At 32.2% G+C, this 22513-nt stretch overlaps 2 protein-coding genes across 2 annotated transcripts; one reads left to right on the forward strand and one right to left on the reverse strand.

The window, feature by feature from the left end:
• The first annotated feature begins 4379 nt into the window (after window positions 1-4379).
• LOC149254308 (linamarin synthase 1-like) lies at window positions 4380-6496 on the forward strand. Its single transcript, XM_089460130.1, has 2 exons — window positions 4380-4930; window positions 5400-6496. The coding sequence occupies exons 1-2, from the start codon at window positions 4408-4410 to the stop codon at window positions 6371-6373; spliced, it is 1497 nt and encodes a 498-aa protein (XP_089316256.1). The 5' UTR covers window positions 4380-4407; the 3' UTR covers window positions 6374-6496.
• Window positions 6497-9577: 3081 nt separating this feature from the next.
• Window positions 9578-14799, reverse strand: LOC149254309 (putative U3 small nucleolar RNA-associated protein 11). The gene is made up of 6 exons (XM_089454753.1): window positions 14744-14799; window positions 14495-14585; window positions 14112-14203; window positions 13945-14014; window positions 13768-13847; window positions 9578-9854 (listed from the first exon to the last, which is right to left on the reverse strand). Exons 1-6 carry the CDS (start codon window positions 14797-14799, stop codon window positions 9578-9580), a joined length of 666 nt encoding a protein of 221 aa, XP_089310879.1.
• Window positions 14800-22513: the final 7714 nt, after the last annotated feature.

Consider the following 22513-nt stretch of genomic DNA (forward strand, 5'->3'; position numbering starts at 1 on the left):
AAGGAACATTCTTTACCGTCTCTTGTAGTAGTTTTTTTTTATTAATTATTATAAGAACATTCTTATTTTCAAATCGAATACAATACATAATGATATAAATTTGAATGAGAGAACTTGTGCGCACATTAGAAAAGTGGCATAAAATCAAAGTCAAAGGTAATGCATATGACAACTCCAGTTTTGAAGGGATTAACATGAGATTTCTTTCACTATTTTTGGCAAAGGAAAAATTATCAGTTCAAGATTCAAATGAGGAGACTTAGTACTCATTCAACTAATTTCCAGATATCAAGGCACAATACTTACAAACAGTTCCAAGCTTCTGGAAGGCTATCTAGAGATTGCTTTTATTTTTAGTATATTGTTTAGGATTTTATTCCAGAAATATTGTAACAGTTTAGAAGAAGTTTATTCTATCATTTGTAATAAACAAAGGTTGACTTTTAACGCCAGAACTTTTCTATTTTTGTAAAGACTTTTATTACAGGAATTTAATTAAAGTATTGTAGCTCTAGTTCAAGAAAAAATTTGTTTTTCCTCTATATGTTTTTCCAGTGCTTTCATACTTTATTTTTGCATATGTTCAAGGTAACATAGGAGCTAGGGAAAGGCTAGGTTAGAGAATCGACCTCCCTGCCAGCCCACTGCAAAGTTAATATCATTAGAAATATGAGCTTATTGAACATTTTGTTTGAAATAAGTTCCTATGCATCTTTTATTGTTGCCTTTTGTCATCTCTTGAATGTATATTTGTTTGTTTGTAAAATTCTTCTACACACATCTACATATTTGATTGATTAAGTATTCAATACGATTACTTAATTATCTGATTTCTCTTATTTTCCTCCACCAAACTTTTTAAGCTATTTTTTCTGTCAGAATTAGACGTTGACACTTTGATAAAGTTTCAACAAGAGAGGGCTTTGTTTCTGAGCAGAGATTGGATACTCATAAGTAATTCCCCACAACAAATAATAGATCTGACTATTATGATACAAATGTTGGTGTCTAGTGAGAGTGAATAGTGTTATTAAAAGCCTCGTAACACTTGAGGGAGCCCCCTCTAGTTCAAGGGCCATCTTGAACCTAAAGACCGGTCAAGTTAGTTTTTCAACGTGTTTTCACAACCAAGAACTGCCTTTGAGAAACATATACAACATATTGAGTAGTATTTTTCTACCTACAAAAATGAAAGAGAGGTATACTTATTTGAGTATTTAACATGAAGTTGACACATAATGATTAAAAAAGACAATAATAATAATAATAATAATAATATTTCAGCATTATTTATTTATCTATTTTTATATATTAATTATAAATAATTATTTTCCTATGAGAGATTTTTTTTTAGTAAAATTACATTTATAATTTTTGGTCAACATCAACCGTGGTTCATCCTTAGCACTAAGAGGAAGATTCTAATCTAACAATGAAGATATATAATATAGAGAGGAAATTCAAATGACCAAAACATTAACGGTAACAATTCAAAATGAATAAAAATAATTTAATGTAACATTTAAATATAAATTTTAAGAACAAAAAATAAAATAATTAATATTATTAGAGAACATAAATAAAGAGAAAATCAATAACAATAAATAGACCATTAATTAAATAATAAATATGGAAAATACAAAAATTAAATACCAAATAATAGAATAAAAAGATTAAAATAAAAAACAAGATTTAACAAGAAAATATTTTAATATTGAAAATAACAAGAAAATAGGATATATATATATATATATATATATAGCTAGAAAAAATATAAAAAATGAATATAAAATAATATAGGAAAATTAAAAGAAAATAACTTATAGTTAAAAGGACTAAGATAAATATTATAGTAAAACGTTAAATATATATTAATATTTGTAAAAATAAATATGTAACTTATACATATGAATGAGTAAAAATAAAAAATTATAACGTTAGTAATAACTTAAGAAAAAGAATGTTATTAGATATCAATAAATTAGAAACTATTAATCTCTCTCTATATATAATCAATGTGTATGAGCATTTATATATGTATTATTAAAATATTAGCAACAATATTGATAAAGAAGAGTATATATATATATATATATATATATATATATATATAATAGTAAGAACGCTGATAAAGAAGAGGATAAATTTTATTAAACAAAAGAATAAAAGTACCATTATATAACAATTAATATTCAAAAAATTGAAAAGAGAATTTATGGATTTAAAAAATTGTAAAAGAAAAAAGAAAAACCCACATTAAAAAGGAAATAGAAAACAAAAAAGAAAAGTAACAAATCAAAGCCACAAAGAGAGGGGATCAAACCAATAGAGGAAATTTAAGAGAAAAATATGATTCAACATCTTCTAATTTTTCATCCATCCTTTCTATTCAGAGTTCTTATCAAATGAATAGAGGAAATAATTAAAATATTTTAATAATATTTAAAATTAATAGTGTGTACTTACTTTTGAAAGATATAATTTCTTTTATATTCCATATGAAATTGAATATTTTATATATTATATATAATTAATATAAATTTAAATAACTACAAAAAAAAATAAAATTTTAAAATTATATTTAAAAGAAATAAAATTGTAATTCAAAAAAATTATACATAATATATTTCAAATTAACACTATATTTTTATATATATATAGTATATCTAGCATTAATAATATATTTAAAATAAAAATACGTTTTCCTACCATTATAATATTTTAATAATATTTAAAATTAATAGTGTGTACTTAGTTTTGAGAGATATAATTTCTTTTATATTCAATATAAAATTGAATATATTATATATTATATATTATTAATATAAATTTAATTAACTTAAAAAGTTAAAATTATATTTAAAAAATAAAGTTGTAATTAAAAAAATTATACATAATATATTTCATAATTAACACTATCTTTATATATATAATATTTAAAGCATTAATAATATATTTAAAATGAAAATAGATTTATATTGATTAATATTATACTATAAAAACTTATTTAACTAAACTATTGTTAAAAAAAAAAACCATTTAACCAAAATATTGTTAAAAAAAAAATACAAAAACCATAGTGACAAAGTTGATGCTAGCGAAAAGAGATAGGATATAGGATATCTTATATGTTTAAATAAGCCTACTAAATTTCTTTAATGAAATTTGTGAAAATTATTTTTATATTGTTAAATTTATTATTAAAATTATATATATGTATGAGAAGAATTGATAAATTAGTATATTTAAACTTGTGATAAAATTTGTAAAAAAATATTTTTATATTGTTAAATTTAGTATTAAAATTATATATATTTAAGAGAAGAATTAATAAATGCGTATATTGAAACCAATGATGAATGGATATATGGTGAATGGGTTTATTTTTAGGTTACTATGGGTCTAACCTACCGAATTTAAACTAAAAATTATAAGAGTAAGTGTGGTAGTTAGTGAGAATCTACCTTTCCCACTCAACCAAAACTAAAAATTATAATAGTAAAGAGTGGTAGTTGTGAGAATCTACCTTTCCCACTCAGCCATTTCATATTTAATAATTAAGTAACTATTAAACATGTGCTATTTTTTAATAATTAACTATTAAACATGTGCCATTTTTTGTATTTTGTAGATATTCTATTTACAATTTCATACTTTGATTAAATAAATTTTGAAGATGTATTACTCTTTTGTTTTTTTTTATATTGTATTAAGATGTGAATGAATATTATTAAGAAATATTTTCTATTTTTGTATTTTGTTGGCTTTTTACCAAAATTCCAACTTTCACTGAATAAATTTGCGATATGTCCTCCTGTTTTGTATCTTGTTAGATATTTGATCTAACATGTGAACGACTCTTATTAAGAAATGCTTTTTACTTTGTCGTACGTTGGTTTTAGGAAACGTGCTGACGAGAGAATGTCACGTGAGACGTTGAAGTTTTTGTTGGTTTTCCAAGAAAGCCAACCGGAGTGTAACTGAAACGTCCACTCAAAAAATTGACAACAACATTCGGGGATTGACGCATTTAAAATTTAAAATTGACAACAACTTACCTTGACATAATTTAAAATTTCTGGGCCTGTCAAGCATTGACGCATATGGATCACTAATCTTCGAACGTGATTCTAGGGCATTGCGACAGCCTCGTGCTGAAAACTTTCAAACATTCATATCTGTTTGAAGATTAAAAAAAAAAAAATTGAAAACATAATGGTGGTCTATTTTTCTTTACACCTGGTCCATTCTCAAGAATATTACATTTGGTCTATTCTCTATTAATATTATATCTGGTCAATTCTAAAGAATAGTATTGAATACATCAATATTATAAATACCTGCGCATCCCTATAATCGATCCACAATTCAAGCCCTTCTCGGTAGTTTTCCCTTTGTTAACGGAATATGGAATTAGGGCAAACAGTTTCAGTTGATGAGCAGCGCCCCCGCCATGCCCTGTTGTTTCCATTTCCCTTGCAGGGCCACATAAAGCCTTTCATGAACTTGGCCAAAGTTTTGTCCTCACGCGGTTTTTATATCACTTTTGTGAATACCGAATTTGTTCAGGAGCGCCTGGCAGAGTCTGGTGGGCCTATGACCGACGATTCTTCGATGAATATAAGATTCGAAACAGTGCCCGACGGCCTGCCTGCCCAACACGGCCGTACTCATGATATTACCGACTTGGCCAAATCCATGGAACATAACGCTCATATTCACTTGCGCCAGTTAATGAAGAAGCTCCAGAATCGTCCCGACATTCCTCCGGTCAGCTTTATAGTGTGGGATGGGGTTTTATCAAAGTTGCAAAATATTGCCAACGATTATGGTGTTCCAAGAATAGCCTTCTGGACGACCAGTGCGTGCGGGTTCATGCTTTATTTCTTCATGCCTCAGATCATAGAGGAAGGATATCTTCCTCTCAAAGGTAGCTTCATGCTTTATTTCATGTCTATATACCTGTGCTTTTATATATATATATATATTATTCATGAATTTTTTCTTTTAATGATAAATTTATATTACTTAGATTTGAACACTGTACTTGCAAAACTATTCTAAACACCGGCGTCCAAATTCGCTATTGACTTGCTTTTTATTATTTAAAAGGAGAAAAAGCCAAAAAAACACTTACTTTAATCTGTTTTTTGTAATTTTCCATGGTGCTCCATGAGATACTGTCAAAACTTCAATGAGGTCTTTCTCATATTTCTCGACCCATTGAATATGGAGGCGGGGAAGAACGATGTGCAGAACATTTACTACTAACGCAGACTGTAAACCTATTTGTATTCAGCTTCATTTTTATTAACAACAATATGCTCGCTTGTGTACTGGAATAGAAGATTGCTTATGTTTGGTTTATATTGAGACAGAGTATTGTTCATATTTTACAGATGAGAGCTGCCTCACTGAGGAATCTCTTGATGAAGTGATAATAACTTGCATCCCGGGAATGCCCCCGCTGCGGTTGAAGGAGCTGCCCAGTTTCTGCCTAGTTACTGATCCTTCGGATTTCTTCTTTCAAAATGTAATAAATCAAGCCCAAGGCACGTTAGCAGCAGATGGGTTAATACTCAACACTTTCGATGAGCTCGAAGGCCCAGTCTTGCAGGCACTCTCACTTCACTTCCCTGTCTGTGCCATTGGCCCTCTGCTGCTCTCTCAGTCGTTACATTGTAAGGCTAAGGATGGGTTCTCAGATGAATTGAGTATGTGGAAAGAAGAAAGGAGCTGCCTCACATGGTTGGATACTCGGAAGCCATGCTCCGTCATGTATGTTTGTTTGGGGAGCTTGACAGTTTTGTCTAATGAACAACTCCTGGAATTTGCATGGGGACTCGCCTCCAGCAACCAATCCTTCTTGTGGGTTATCAGGCCAGATATAGTTCATGGTGAATCTGCCATTTTACCCGAGGAATTCTTGGAGGAAACAAAGGATAGAGGTCTGCTGGTGAAGTGGGCGCCCCAGATAAAGGTATTATCACACCAATCTGTTGGGGGATTTCTAACTCACAGTGGGTGGAACTCCACTTTGGAGAGCATAAGCGCAGGGGTGCCGATGATATGCTGGCCCTTCTTTGCGGAACAGCAAACAAATGCGAAATTCGTTTGTGAAGAGTGGGGAATTGGAATGCGCTTGAAAAAGACGGTGAGGAAAAAAGAGTTAGCGTTGTTGGTGAGGAATTTCATAAAAGGAGAGGGAGCAAATGGAATTATAAGGAGAAGAATAGGACAACTGAAGGAAATTGCCAAGCGAGCAGTCCAGGAAAAAGGATCTTCTCATAACAATATAGACAAGTTACTAAGCCATATATGCATGAAAAGGATCCAGCAAAATGATAGTACTCGAGCAAACCGTTTTTACTGAACAAGTTGAATTCACTTTGGATAGATAGCAGTATCATGTGAAGGGCTTCTAGTTCATTGCATTTCTCGTTGAATTTACTTGGTCTGTAATATTTCCAGCACATCTGTAAATTGTGGTTGTATACTCAATGCTGCTTAAATTTTCCAGCGTTTAACCTCATTTTCATTTTCAGCTCAGTCGACGTCTAATTTCTTGTTGGTCTTGATCCGAAGCGCAATTAATGGTTCGTGAGTATCACCGAATGTCTTGAGGAATAATATTAAACTTGAGCGTAAGGTGATTGTGGATTTCCAAATATGTTAAAATATTCGGAAGATCCAGTGGAATAATTTATTTTTCTGTTTTATATTTTTTAAATATTTAAAAATCTATTAAATTCCCTGAAAATGACCCAATAAAAATACTAATAATACATTTAAACATTAATCAAATCCGTTAATTCAATCCACGTTAAATTAACTTAACCTTCATTAGGCTTTAAGTCAATCCTTATATCAGGTAATTGAGGTTCCGAGTCCATATGGCATGGCAATGCAAGTTTGAAGTTGAAAATGATATTTTGGATTTTGAAAAATAAAAATGATAGTTCTAGGGTATTTTGCATTTTAAATCATTTTTGTGAATATTTAAGAATTTTTTTTAGTTATATTTAGTAATTATATGATTGATGGTTGGGTGTTCCTAACTATTAAGAGAAATGGTAGTGTCTAAAACATTATTACGAAGATTTTATTGGTCACTCACACTAATTAACATGATGTCTAGTATATGAGAGATGAATACCATCTAACAAATCATGGGTTCTCATAACCTTAAAGCTAAAAAACTATTGATAAATTTATGGAGTCTAGTTTAAGAGGGCCATTATGAGGGTGTTATAACTTCTCTCAATATTTCATGATCCTAACATGACTAGCAATTTCGCCTTCACATTCTAATTTTGAAAGCATGTTAGAGATGTTAATATATTTTCGAAGAAAGGTGAGAGGTATAATTGTCTAATAATACTAGCATAGATCGATTTTAAATATTGATCTAACATGAGCTGAGAGGGATCCAATTTCTTCATGTGTAATTTGTTTTATTAACCGACATTATTTAAATATTTTGTATAGTTATTTATTTATTTATTTATTTTTATTTGGGTCCACATGAGCAAAATTTCAACTTTAATGACGAATAGACAAAGTTACACATTACACTGGACTATAGAATGAACATAATTTTTTCTCAACCAAATTATGATTTAGATTAAATATATTTTATTCAAATATTTTTGTTTAATATTAAGAATTGTTTTTATTATTTTAATATTTTTATTAATAAATATTTAAAAAATATTATAAATTAAATTATAAAAATATTTCACTACTATTTCTTTCTTTATATTAATAAATTAATAAAAATATAATTTCCAATTAAAAATATATGATCATATTTAATATCCTATCAACAATGTGTTTGTCTATGCCTTAGTGGTGTGTCATATTCAAGGAAATGCATTAAGGATTGCATTACAAAATGTTCATCCACTATGCATTTGTTCAAGAATGTCATGTTAAAATAGGATGTCGAATAAGAAACAAAATCAAATGATACAATATAGAAATCACTTAAATTCATAACAATTAGAAAGATTTGCGAATAGTAAGTAAAGAAAATTGTGTAGTATTATCTATTCTATATAACATAATTTTAATTATAGAATACTATGTAATATAGATGTGGAGATTCCTTTACATTAAAATGAAGATATCACATGCATATCACACAATTTTGTTAAATGATTAGATATAATTAAATTTTCACAATAGACATTAAAAATTCAATTCATATTAATATATTATAAGTACAAGGAGTTATGTTTGGAGTTAATTTATTTTGGACATCTAATTTTTTGATTGAGTGAATATCTCAACCACACATCAATTTAGGAGGCTAACTAGTTGGAGCGATCTATCCACCAACTAAACCTTAAAAAACTCCTAAACACTCGGAAGAAACTCTTGTACATAGAAAGCGACACAACCAAGACAAGTAGGAAATATATTTTCTAAGTCCCCCTTAATGAATATTTGTCTCAATCTCAATTAGCAAAGTCTAGTTGTGGTCCTGGTGTTTACAAACATGAACAAAAATAATATTTTGATGTCCATATAAAACAACAACCATCTACGAGAATGCATGAGTACCAACTGCTGCAATCACCAGACTACTAGGATGTCCTTCATGTACATGGTTGAGTCAACCATTATATATTCATTCTTGTACATTTACTTATAAGTCTTCCTCCATCATGGTCAACTTGGGTTTTCTCGGATTACCTATAACCATGACTAGGTTTTATTGTCTTACGTTAAACCATACCCATGGTTTTGTCAGCTGACCCTAAACCATGCCCATGGTTTTCTCTATTGACCCTAAACCATGCTACAAGAATATGTGCCTACTTCATTCTCACACTTGTGGTTTCTGGGTTACCACAAACCTACACTACAAAGTGGTTTCCGGCTTACCACAAACCTGCACTTACATACACTCTCCCAAGTGGTTTGTGGCTTACCACAAACCTACACTTCCAAAGTGGTTTTAAGATTACCATGAACTTCATGGGGGTACACACAATTATAGCTACATAATATTACAAAATTTTGAATAACCACTACAAAACATCATAAACTTGCCTATTAATACACGAATGTGATAAATAATAGACTTCAATCGCGAGTCTATTCCACAAACTCACAAACTTTCAGTTAATTGTCCATCATCCTTTAATTGCTATTGCTTCTCATTTAAATCCTCCTCGGAAATTGTTCATATCACCCACAACATCATCTTTTAACATTTTTAATATCACTGTTCAAATAATTATCTTAGATTTCCATATTCAAATATGTGTAATTTACTAAATTAACTAACTCTAACAAAATCACTCCACTTTGAATTAGCTAAACTGAATAAAATTATCTTCGACCATCCAAAATTCTTACCATAAATCCATTAGTAGGCAACCACATTACTAATCACTTATACTTTACCATAGCCATTAAAGAGATTGTATGCTTAATTGGTTACCGCACCTCAAAAGAATACCACATCGAATAGAGCACTCCCATTAAAATATCGTAATACCTTAAATTCTCTTCTATATCCAAATATCCAACGAGGTATTCAGCTTCATACCGTCGAAGTTTTTTTTTTCTACACACAGGTTACCACAGATCCACGACCACACGAACTCAACAACGCTGGTTCGACTCTTCCACATAAGTCTTCCCACACTTTAGAAATACTCACCCATGACACTATTGACAGTGTATCCACAGAGATGTATGCCAAGCTCGGCCTCCTTATGCGCACAACTCTCCACCTATGGTTGCAGCTGAAAATGGGTCTTCCACGCACCACAGACTCCTTTGCGTGCAGACTCCTCCGGACAAACTCGTGGACTGGTGTGCTTTTGTGCTTTTCCCAACCACTGTTAAAAACACAGCAGATTCAATACCTGCTTGATAACTCCACCATGGAAGGCAACAACTACAGCCAATACGACTCTCCAAATAAGCATTAGTAGCTCAAGTTGTCCACACTGAAGGTTTATATTATGGACAAAAAACTAAAATAAAAACACATTATGGATACATCTCAAAACAGATACATATGCTTTCTATTTCCTTGGTCCTTACGCGGCCAAGGCCCACGCCCATATGGGTTTTGATAGCAAATTGAAATTGGAAGACAAATACATATGCTTTCTATTTCCTTGGCCGGATAAGGGCTTGCCAGCACTATATGGGTTTTGATACCAAATTAAAATTGGAAGACAGACCCTTCCTTTGATACCAAATTAAAATTAGAAAACAGACGCTTAAGAAATAAAATCTAAATATTAAAAAGATACACAATCAAAACAACCTCTTAAACTCTAAGTATTAAAAGAATACACAATCAAAACAACCAAACAATTGTTTTCTCCATTATTTCCCAGTTATATAAATAAGAACATCTAATGGAAAACATTTTCCAATAACGCAAGATTGGAAAACATTTTCCAATAACCCAAGATTAATGAGTTGTTGACCAGGAACACATTCTATGTAAATGTTTTAACATCATTAATAGTATACAATATTCTATGTAAATGTTTTAACATCATTAATATTATACCATCCTTCGGGCTGATTCAATTCTTAATTTGGTCCGTTTGATAATAATAATGTTGGATATTTATGTTGCAAACAAATTGTTCTACTATTTCTTGGCTTCTCACATTTGATTTGTAACTAATCTATAAGTGAGGAAATTATAATTGACTTACGACTTACTGCACTAGTATGGATCCTTTGCAAGATTATAAATTCAATCTTTGTGCTTAGAATTATATAAAAACATTTTTGTTTAGAATAGATTTTATATTTTATTTTATATTTTAATTTTTTTTTGGTATATAATTACTTGAAACAATGTCCAATGGGCTTGATTCTTCTCCCACTCGTTTGTCAACTATTAAGTTGAGAATATTTTGTGCCAAAATATTCAAGCATTTCAACTCTCATTATTTAAAGGTATAAGTAAGGATGCATGTTAACTATTATGTACATCTATTTTAACTTACAATCATAATGAAATTATGAATGTTGGGTTTAATGGACTTTTTATCGAAAGAAATGATGTGTTTGCTATGAATTATGGAATTCAAATACTACTACATAAAGGGGGTTTTAAGACAATATTTGAGACAATTTTTGGGTAGATTGTCTTAACTTGAGACAAAAAAACTTGTGTATCGTCCTAAATGTTGTCTTTAAGTGGGTGTCTAAAAAATTATTGTCTTAAAAAATTGTCTCTATAAAGACAATATATAACACAAGCATTATTTTCTCTTACGAGACAATTTCATTTTTGTCTCTCTAGAGACAACACTTGGATTAGAGCAACATGTCTTTAATGCTAGCTATTGTCTCTTTAGAGACAATAATTTTTTTTATTTAAAGATCACTTTTGTTTCTCTAGAGACAATATAAAACAATGAATCCAGAAATATCTCACCATTGAAATAAATCGATATAAAAAACATTTAGTTAAAAATAAACAACAAAATCATTGATTAATTCATGTTAGCGCACAATGGAATCGAACCACCAGCCTCCTGGTTGTAAGACAAGTGCTCTTCCATTGAGCTAGCACACTTTAAAGAATTACATGAGGAGTTATGGAAATCCTGAAAACTACATTTATAGCCATTGATTTAAACAAAACGAAACAAAAAATCCAATGAGCAAGTGAATGTAGGTTTTAACTCCGTACAGAAATTACCTGCATACGAATTCTAAAAACACATAAAATAAACAATGCAAGAGCATAACACATAAAACACATATACACAGAGATTTTCTCCTGGATCCCAAAACTGGGACTACCGGCTTGATTTTTCATTATGTTCCTTTCAATGTTATAATACATATTTATACATGTCGAAGCATCCAATACCATGGACTGAAAAACCATCGCGTCCAATACCATGGACTGAAAACCATCACGTCCAAATACATGTGTGAAAACCATGCACAAAACCATAGGTGGGTCCGCCCAACCTAACATAGGGTCCAAAAACCAAAATTTTCCGTAGCGCTGCCCCGGACCCCATAAAGTGGGGTTACGGGTACGCCTCAAATCCCCTATGATCCCCCTGCTACACAATCGGCACAACGAAGGGGGCTCCGCTCCCCCTCTAACCCCCCTGGTTAACTATGTGGGCTAGTCGTGGAAAGAATATAACACAACCCAACAGTGAAATTATCTAGGGAACCTCTAGGGAATGTTGGGAATGTCTATGAAACAATTGGCGACTAACAGGCACTGCCAAGTAACATCTAGGGAACATCCCTCAACAAGTGGAAACATTCACATCTAGGGAACATTCCTCAACAAGAGGGAACATTCAGGGATTGTTCCCCAAACTACCCCAGATATGGGGGGATCATTTGGAATGTGCCCATGCACCGACCGTTCTTGATAGCATTCAACCCATATTGGGGATGTTCTGCTCCAATCCCCAGGTTCCCTTGCAACAGGTAACACCATGAACAGGTTGCCAATACTCTAGGAGTGCTTTTAATGCTACATAGAAAATTGGCAATATGTGCATACAAGATATATTTTATGGTTATTTATGCATAAAGAGGCAAAACATAACTAATCGAGACACAAGTCTTTGTTTCTGATGGATGTACATTTTTCATTTAGATAGGCTATATAAAATAATATTTATTTTGCAAAAGTTTTAAAAATTATTCACGAACACTATCAAACTTTCCGAACGTTAAGAAAATTGGCCAGGATAATATTAATGACCAACATAGGTAATTTATGTACTATTTTAAATTTCCATATAATTTTAAGAGAACCACTAAAACTGAATATCATATTAACAATAATGTGATTGTTGGCAATTCCTAAGACAATAGCATTTGGGTATCAAATATAGGGTAGGGTGTATGTATTCTATTACATATAGTTCTTTCCCTTATGAGGTGTTAGGTAGGTTTTGGAGGTAACAAGATTCTCACTACCACAGAGTATATATAAATTAAATTGAGTGGGAATATGTTTCTAGTTAGAGGAATTGTGACTTGTCAAAATAGGAATCTACAACCAGATTTATCCAATGGGATCAATGCTTTCTTCCCTGTTGTCCAACCAAGTTTTGGTAGAAAACAACAACCAAAGACTTAGATTTCATTTAGATGTTAGAGCAGTGAGGACTCAAATCTCTTCCCACAACCTCTGCCAACAAGATATCCTTATGATAGATATTTGAGGAGACCCTGCACGAGAGGCTGGGATAGACTTAAAAGGACTAGCAGGATATCTTTCTAATAGATATTTGAGGAGACCATGCCTGAGAGGCTGGGATAGACTTCATAGAACTAGAGGCGTGTGGATTTTATGAGGGCCCATTGCCAAAGGTTATTTCCTTTGATCTAGAGTACTAGTCTCCATGCTTCATTGAGTGGCTAGTTATCAATTCAGTGGCAAGAGTGGAGGGGATCCTTGCTCTAGGGCTCACCCCAGGATTCCTTCTATTATTCCATTTCTAGACAAAAGAACACAATTCAATATGATTTACTGAATTTAATAGCAAAGAGAATCTAAAATATCAAAGAGGTGCAATGACAGAGCACATAATGAATAACTTGTTAGTTAACACAAATCATTGACAAATATGTTAGATAATGAATATTTCTCAATGAGACTGTTAGGGAAATAAATGAACCTCATGAATGAAATTAACGTTGATGTATGCATTTTCTTTTGCCATATATGTGATCATACATTTGACCACTAAAGGTGTTATGCCTTACTGAATAAATTTGGCATGCTGATAATACCTGTCTTCGGAAAAATAAGTGTGTATGTTTGAAGGAGGGAAACCAATGCAATGAAGTGCAGACTGAAGTTGCTCTACTTTCTACATCATTCATAATAAACCCACTAAAATATTGCAAAAAAAATATAAAAATGCCATCCACCTTCACATTGTCCAATGTACTTAGTAATGTTTGTACCTTCTTTTCACTCTGTGTATATTGAATGTCTTGGGTCTTCATTAATAATAGTTCCTCATTGGAATATTGCCTTGCACCACACATAAGCACAAAAAAAATCAACTTTTAACATCTTAAACTTTGGTGCAATTAAAGCAAGAATGAATGAAATATTTGAATTTACTTACTTTGGACGGTGCACGCCATCAACAGTCCTAGTGTTGATCATCTTAAAATAAAGTTCGTTGGGGTTTCTATATGATGCTTTCTCTCGAAGCCTCTACATTATCAATAACAATCTAAACCATCAAAAGGAAAGACAGTGAAGAAAAGCATACAAACAAAGTAACATATGAACATGCATAAGCAAATGCACGTCGATATATATAAATTACACAAACAACTGTATCATAAATGAGAGATGCCACTATGGATCCATGCCATTTCACAAAAAGAAGATTATGGGTGATTAGATGCATCTTTTCCTATTTGCAAACATTATGAGAAACAATTTCAACCCAAAAATAATTTATCGAAAAAATAATATATAAAGAAATTTTGCATGGCATACCTGGATGTTTTCTTGCTTCTTGTGATAATCACAAGCCCTAAGTACATAGTCCTTGTGTTTCTCTAGTAACCCAAATTTATTCCTTTCAGCCCTGCATGGACAAAATGCTAATAGTCTAATGTTTTCTTCATAATTTATATTTCTAGGTTTCCAAAGTTTACAAACAAATATGCCAAAAATCATATTATTGTATTACTTTTTCCAAAATAAATCACTGACTGAAAATTCTAAGGAAGAAGAAATACATACGGTTGGGCGCGTTCCTTGTGAGCCCACCGCTTTACAACATTTCTTAATGACGACATAATCGAAAACTAGATAATGTAAATCGACAAAGACAAAACAATTTAAAAATAGAAATAAAAACTTCTTTAGTGTACTCCTCATCATTACTGAGTGTCAGACACACAATCTAGATACCATGATTACTGCCTAATGTGCCAATAAAGCAATACGACTATATGTTTCTAATTAGTAACAAGTTAAACACCAAGTTCTTATAGTTCAAACCTCAAGTTGTCGAGTCCAGAGTTCAATCTTCCAGCTTTTGAGTTGTTGTTCAAACTTCAGTTTAGCCTTTAAAGCCTTCTGCAGTGGACCAATAGGTGAGGTCAAGAGAGAAATTGCTTCAGCTTCAACCTTCAGTCAATCAACATACAGATTTCCTGAACTTCAACTTGATAGGTGCAGAAAAAAGCTAGATATTTTTTTCTATCAGGTTGTATCTTGAGTTTGGATTGCAAGTAGGAAACTAATGGGGATTTTCAAAGCCCAAAAATGTCATGAATACTAGTGAAAATCTAGTTGTTTCTATTCTAATCCATAAAAAAATATGGTTCAAGAAATAACAAGGAGAATTTGCAACTAGTCCCTACCTTTAGACAATAATGCACAACTTTTTAGAAACTTATAAAAGAAACAAAACAAAAACTATGTCACAATTTGTTCAATCTATTCAAAACTAAAGGTGTATATGTTAAAAAAAATATAGCATGAACAAAACCAACAAATTTATTGAGCTAGAATGCAATAAATTTTTCAAAAACATAAACTTGATGTTTCCAAAATCATATTACAGGAGAATTGTAATCTGGCTACAAATGACCCATTTTTATATTGGAGATTAATTTGGCAAATTGTAAACTTATTCTAAATGGAAAATGTATAAGGCAGAGAACATTTTCTATTAAAAAAAACTATAAACAAGTCAAATTGCAACCAATGAAGTGTGAGTGTTAGGAATCACTCTTAAATGGAATATAAAACTTACATTTCCGCTTAACTTTAAAAATACCATACAAAAGTTGAAGTGCGACTAACTGAAATTTTATTCGTTGTTGTTAGCAGTGTAAACCCTTTAGTCACAAATCAACCAAAACATATTAGCCAATAATCATTGATCATCAATTTATTAGAGAATGAATTATCTTGATTATTTTTCTCCAAATTAAATACAGTCTCAATCTTGATAAGCTATTTCTAATATTTTGTAATAGGATGAACAAATTACCACCAAAAATTTTCCAAAAATTAACTGACATGCACTCACCCTTTTTAATTATGAATACGAGAAAATGGCCACAATCATGTTTACTTGGTTTTAGAGCACATGCTATAATTAACTTGAGTTCTGCATAAGGGAAAGCTTTTCAGTGCTTCTTGTATTGGTTTTGCACCATTGACAGGCCATGAAAGATAAAATTTCTTCTTATATGTTGCAACTGTGTAGATAAACTTTAGTATCCTATATGGTTCAACTCTGATTCGGGTCTACAGAAATACAGAAACATATCTTTTTCTGCTGCAAGCTCTAAACCTTTTGGTTACCCGAAAACACTAGACAATTGGTATTTTTGTTAGCTCTTTTTGGTTCTCTTGTGACTTATCTATTAGTTTATGCTTTTCCCTATAAAGCATATGCATTCATCTTTGTGTTAAAGTTTTTATCATGTTATCACTTAATCTTATGTAGATGGAAAGAAAACATACTGTCAAATTTAAATTAGAATACTCTTTTAACTATTTTTTTGCCTCTAATTAAGTTTCTTATTTTAGAGGCATCAAAAACTTGAGCTAGGGTCGTTGCATTTGTTTGTGTGCAGAGAAAGCATAGGGGCTAGTAGATGCTACTTTCTTCATCAACGCTTGATTGTGGTTATGTATAGGCCTACCAGCAAGCTGAGAGAGTAGCAGCTGCATTTGTGAGGAAGAAAAAGGAGGATGTAATATTAGATGCAGATGATGATGATGAAGTTGCTATAGTTGCAACATCTAATGTATCTAAGAAAGATTATTGTTAGAAACACATTCGAAGGAAAAGCCAGCCCAATGAAAGTGATGACGACGATAAGGTATACTATTTTTGTGATTCCTTTTTCTTATTTTCTTCTTTACTTTGCAGGATATGATTTAGCTTTATACATGATTGGTGTCCAAGAAACTAATAATTCAGACTTAGTTATTCATCAAAGCTGATGATTTTAGAGGTTCCTAGTTGTCTGAATGCTTTATTTTCATAGTGGTTCACATTGTTGAGTTCAGGAATTTTTCTATTTTCGGTTATTGATGGCAAATATATTGCAGGTTGTTATAAGTCCATCAAAAATAAGATGGGGTGGAAGAAGTTCATATGAATATGATGAAGATGAGGAGGAAAGTAATCACATGACTTTAGATGTGAATGATCATGTTCACTTTAAACTATGTGGTAATAATTAGATAGGGCATAAATAGTGAACATACAAATAATAATTAAATTACTATGACCATTTATAACTAGGCTCTACCTATCCAGAAGCATCCTTTGATGAATAGAAATATAAGTTATATTGAAGTTTGAATTATGGATCAAACATATATTTCTGGCTTTTGAAAATTTGAATTATCATAAAATGGGGGTGTGGTTTTAATTTTTGTCTACAAATTATTACATTCTATGCTTCTAGTTACACATGTAGCATCACATCAACTTTTCTCCCTGGACTATTTTAGAAAGGGGGAATTGAAAGAAGAAAACAAGTCAACCTCTGTAATAGTTAGACTATTCTATTTTTATTTCTTATCTGTTACATGGTGTCATACTTTTTGTATATTTACTTCCCTTGTTAATCTCACTGTCACGTTGTGTGCTAACTTCTATATCCTACTCATATTATTTTTATTGGTTATGTCTCTCTAGTCTTCTGATCCATTTGAAATGAAATTCCTGCCTGTCTTTCATTGTGTCTATATTCCCCAAGTGTTATTGTAATTCACGCTTTCATTCATTGTATTGTTTACATCTTTTCACCTCCATTGCCCTTGGCCACAAGACTCATGAAACTTTGACATCATTGGCCCCATTGTCCGACCTCCCTCTATCACTCTTTTTCTCTTGACATGTTCTTGGGTTTGGTTGCTCACCATTCCAGCATTGGACACACTCACTTAGTGTTTTTCATCACTGTATCTTTTTCATAGTTTTATACATATGTTGTGATGTTATACTTATGTAGTTTCTTTCTTTGTATTATTTTCATCATTTTCTATGAGTTGTGCTGGCACTTCCACATTGTATTCATACTAGTTGTATTGTTTAGTCCCATTGACCTACTTTTGTGGTCAGCTATTGGGCACTAATAAAATTATCTTATCTTATTTATACTATACAACCAACATTGCTTGGTATATAGGCTTTGATTAATCTTAAGTTGTTTTGATTCATTAAACATCCTCTTATCCCATCAGTTGAAACTTCTTATCATATTTCTGGACTCTTAACAAGTCTTGTAGCAATATAGTGTCTTTTACCTTTAGGGATAAAATTAGACATTACATTCTCTCACTACCAATGAGTTTGTACCCATTATGTTAAATTTCCTTGAGCCCAAAAACCTAGCAATCTACTATCTAGTACATTGTTATATATCTACTAAATAAAAAGCATGACTGAGATCTTAACAAAACTTAAATATTGGAAATAAACAAGTAATCTCAATCACACATTACACTCAAAAGTTTTCTACTCAATCAAATCAATTCTTCATTAAATCTTCAAAACCTACTATGGCTTTGTTATTGGGATAATGGACCTTTGTGGAAATTACATATACTACATTAACCTAGATATGATCTAGCTGATCAAGCCTGAGACCTCTTGTGGTTGATTGGATTCTCCTTGCATCTCCTTGCACCTTCCTCGGACCTGGCACACGTGGAGGAAAGTCCTCCACCCAATCACTGAGATGTCCTCATCTCAGTGTCTTGTGATCACTCAATGTGTCTTCTCTTGTAGCCTAGCCTTTCTTTTTTGAGCTTGAGTTATGATCAAATGGACAACCCTAATCTCTAAAGTGATTGACAATTGAGATTAGATCTCAACATCACTTGAGATCGACATTTGAGATTCCTCTAATTCACTAATGCAAACAAGCTTCCATTTCATTAGATTAACTCACTTTTGTCTTATAAATGAAATTACATTAATCACTAAAGTAATTGCTAAGGTTAATGGTATATTAGGCAACTTTCGCACGCCTAGACACTTAGGTCTATGGAAAAGTACCTACCTGAGCTACAAAATATCAACACTTTATTGTTCGAATTTTGGACAAGGCCATCATGCTGGTTTTATTCTTTTGTATGCTTTGTGCTTAGCCACTTCTTTCATGTGCATGCATTTCCATTTCCATTCATGTCATCATTCCAAAACTCATTCTTCTTTTACTCTTAAATTAAGTCTTTGATGACAGGGATATCCCTGTGATTTTGTTTCCCTTAGAGTTCTGTCTATAACTCCTAATACTTTATGTATCTCAACTCTGTTCTATTCATCCTACCTCGTGACTAGGTTCTCTTATGAAATTCTCATATTTTAGTTAAATTTATTAGAACCAGAACTAGAACCAGCCCCGAGGGTCAGATTGGGACTGAAATAGAACTGGACCAGAACCAACTAGTGAACTTGGTTTATTATTAGTTGTTTAAAAAGTTACAAATTTTGATGAAAACTTATTTATGTATATCCATGTAAATCAAAACAATTATACACTAAATATCCAATTTTGCTCATGTATATAGCATGTAAGGTTGAATATAGAAAAATGGCACTAAGCGTGATACATATGCAAAACAAAATACATATACATCAAGGTTCTAAATGACCTCTATATTCCAAAAAAATAAAGCGGCAACCTACAACCTACAGGCTACGAAAATAACTACATACCATTAGATTCATCCCCACCTAATGGTGCCATTGTAAATAACTTTCTCAATGCCATGCAGGTCAAAAGTGTAATATCGTTGTACTATGCCATTGAAATTTTTGTAATGGGAAGATATGCTGGAAATGCCACATAAGAATGACACCCCTCGCATTGTTGGATACATTTGTTCTGATATGAGATCACTGATTGAGATTAGAAATCACAAGGGCTGGTGGAGTGGAGTTGTTGCTTGAGACGTTAAAAGCAATTATTTCTTATTAGATGAAGGGAAGGAAAGCTTCTTGTTATTTCCCTTGAGTATCTAATTTAGGGTCCAAGTAATGGGTAGGAAACCAAGCAGGAGCTTTATTCAGAAGTTGGAAAGTCTGAGGAGGTTATGGAGCTATATGAGGTATCCATGAGGAGGCTAATATTGGATTATTTGTATCTTCTCTAGACCCAGGTATTCTTGAGTCATCAATGATGAGATTTAGATACATAATTTACTCCGTTACAAATGAACACTGTCCAGGGAAAGCATACATATATTCCAGGAGAGTATCTAGAAATACTTGCCTAACATGGCATAGGTGCTCTTATTAAGTGTCACTGTAAACAATGATGTCATTCAGGCTAAGTCATCAGGTTTGGTGAACTTGATTCCTTAAGCTCAAAATCGCCAAATTTTGTCTGATCCCAAATTTGTTAGATTAAAATTTGAGATTGCTGAACCTCAAGGCGAACTAGAAAAAAATCATCAAAATTCATTGGAGTTTGATTGTGGTTCAACTAATGAATATAAAACAATTAACAAAAAGAAAGGTCTTAGGTTTGAATAAAAGTTGCAATCTTCACTTTTATATTTAGAGCATTAGAGTTTTTTTTAGCCATTAAGGATCTACCATATGGTTTTGGTTTTACCAAAGCATCATGTGGAACTCTGGGTTTGACAAAATTTTTTGGGCATGAACTGCTGCTGAGTTTGGAATTCTCTTTGTCTCTCTCCATTGAAAATAGGTCCTTTTTCAGGATAAATGGAATATCCCAGAGGTGTGAAGTATTTAACGAGACTGATGGGTTTCTCCATCTTGTGGAAAAAAAGGTGTCAAGCATGTCCTTTCATTAGACAGCTAAAGCACCATTCCATTAGGGATATTAGAGGTCTTAATATTAAGTGAAAACACAGACTCTCTTGGGGTCAAATTCGTGCCCTTCTTACCTTTTTAGTGGTAGGATACGTTTTTGATGGAAATTTGGCCTCATAACATAATTCTCGAGGTATTTTTTTAAGTAGTGAAATATCTAATGCATTTTCAACAAACCAGCCCAGTTAAACTGTTCAACTTGTATGGATGGTTAAATTCAACTATGCCAATCCTCCCTTCATTGCTTTTAATATTGGATCATCTTTAACATTTTTTTTTTTGCTGAAAGATGAGAGAAGCTGCATCATAAGACTTCATAAAGAATGTATCCAAGTGCTACTCTGTTTGCCTCAACAAAATTTGTAGTCTGGGTGCTACTTAATAGGAGCTTACAATCAACATGGCTTCTCAAAACACCAGTACTTCTGAAAATTATGATGATAAAGATATAGCATATCTTGAACAACAAAGAAATTGTAAGGAAAGCCAATCAATAGATAGTTTGCAGATTTGAAAGAAAGCATTCAGAGTTGTTATTATTTAAAATAGAAAATTCTAACTACATAAGGGGTTTCAGGGACATTGCATAAAACAAAGACTTTGATTTTTAGGTAATGGAGGCTTTGTAACACTTGCTTTGCATATATATTTGAAGAGAAACTAGGAAGAACTGAGAGGGGTGAAAAATAAGGAAGAATGAGACAACAGGATTTTTCTCAATCCCTTCTTTTCTTAAGCCCTTGATTTAATCCAAGGTTACAGAGTTGTCATGCACCCCCGACAATGGTAGAGGTAAATCACCCCACCATTTCCTGTTGCCTACAAGAAATAATTGGTCTACCCAGCTAAAAATTATTTGCTAAGGGATGCATGACATGTGCTAGAACTAAAATCACTGAAGCAAGGAGGGAGGAGAAAAATTACAGACATATTCACATGATCGTGATATAACCATTATTTACAGTCACAATGTGTATGTATGTACACAAAGCATAATTTGATTTCCATCCTAGATGCAGCAAATGACCTATGTATACTGAATAATCAATTGGCACTATACAAGGGATTGCTAGATTGTTAGAGACTAGCAACAATACCAGGCTCAGACGATGAGGAGGGGCCAATTTTTCCATGCCAAAGAGAGGAAACCCAAGTATTCATCTAGAGAATGCACTTCAAAATAATTATAGAGAAGAATTCCAGCTTGGTTCCTTGAATAATGACTTAAATTGGTAAATTTGAATCCCACTGATCCCTTCTAGTCTGATTTTTCTTTTGGCTCCCTCAAAAGCTACAATTCCCATTATTTTCTTTGTGAAGAAGAGCTTCTCGTTGTTCAGCTGCTTTGCTCTATCCCTTGCCATGTTGGGCTCCATAGATTCAAAAAATGTAGAGAAATATTCTAAAGCATTCTGAAATCGAACTTGGAATTAGTAAGCATTTAAGTGAGCTTCATATTCTGAAAGTGTTACGACTTTGGGGGATAGGGCATGAGCTAATTTGAGTATTTTTACTAGGGGTTCAGGGGAACCTCCTAAAAGATTATATAACTGCAACATAAAATTTACTGCAATGCATTCATCTTGCTCAATTTTCAGGGTAGACAATTCCAGCTAACTCATATGTTTTAACACTGGACATTACTCAAACTCTAGATCAAGTGATTTAGAAAACTCTGTGAGAATTTT

Source organism: Pinus tabuliformis, chromosome 7 (assembly GCF_031772625.1).
Source record: "Pinus tabuliformis cultivar Carrire ecotype Pingquan chromosome 7, CPIR1, whole genome shotgun sequence".
Classification (NCBI taxonomy): domain Eukaryota; kingdom Viridiplantae; phylum Streptophyta; class Pinopsida; order Pinales; family Pinaceae; genus Pinus; species Pinus tabuliformis.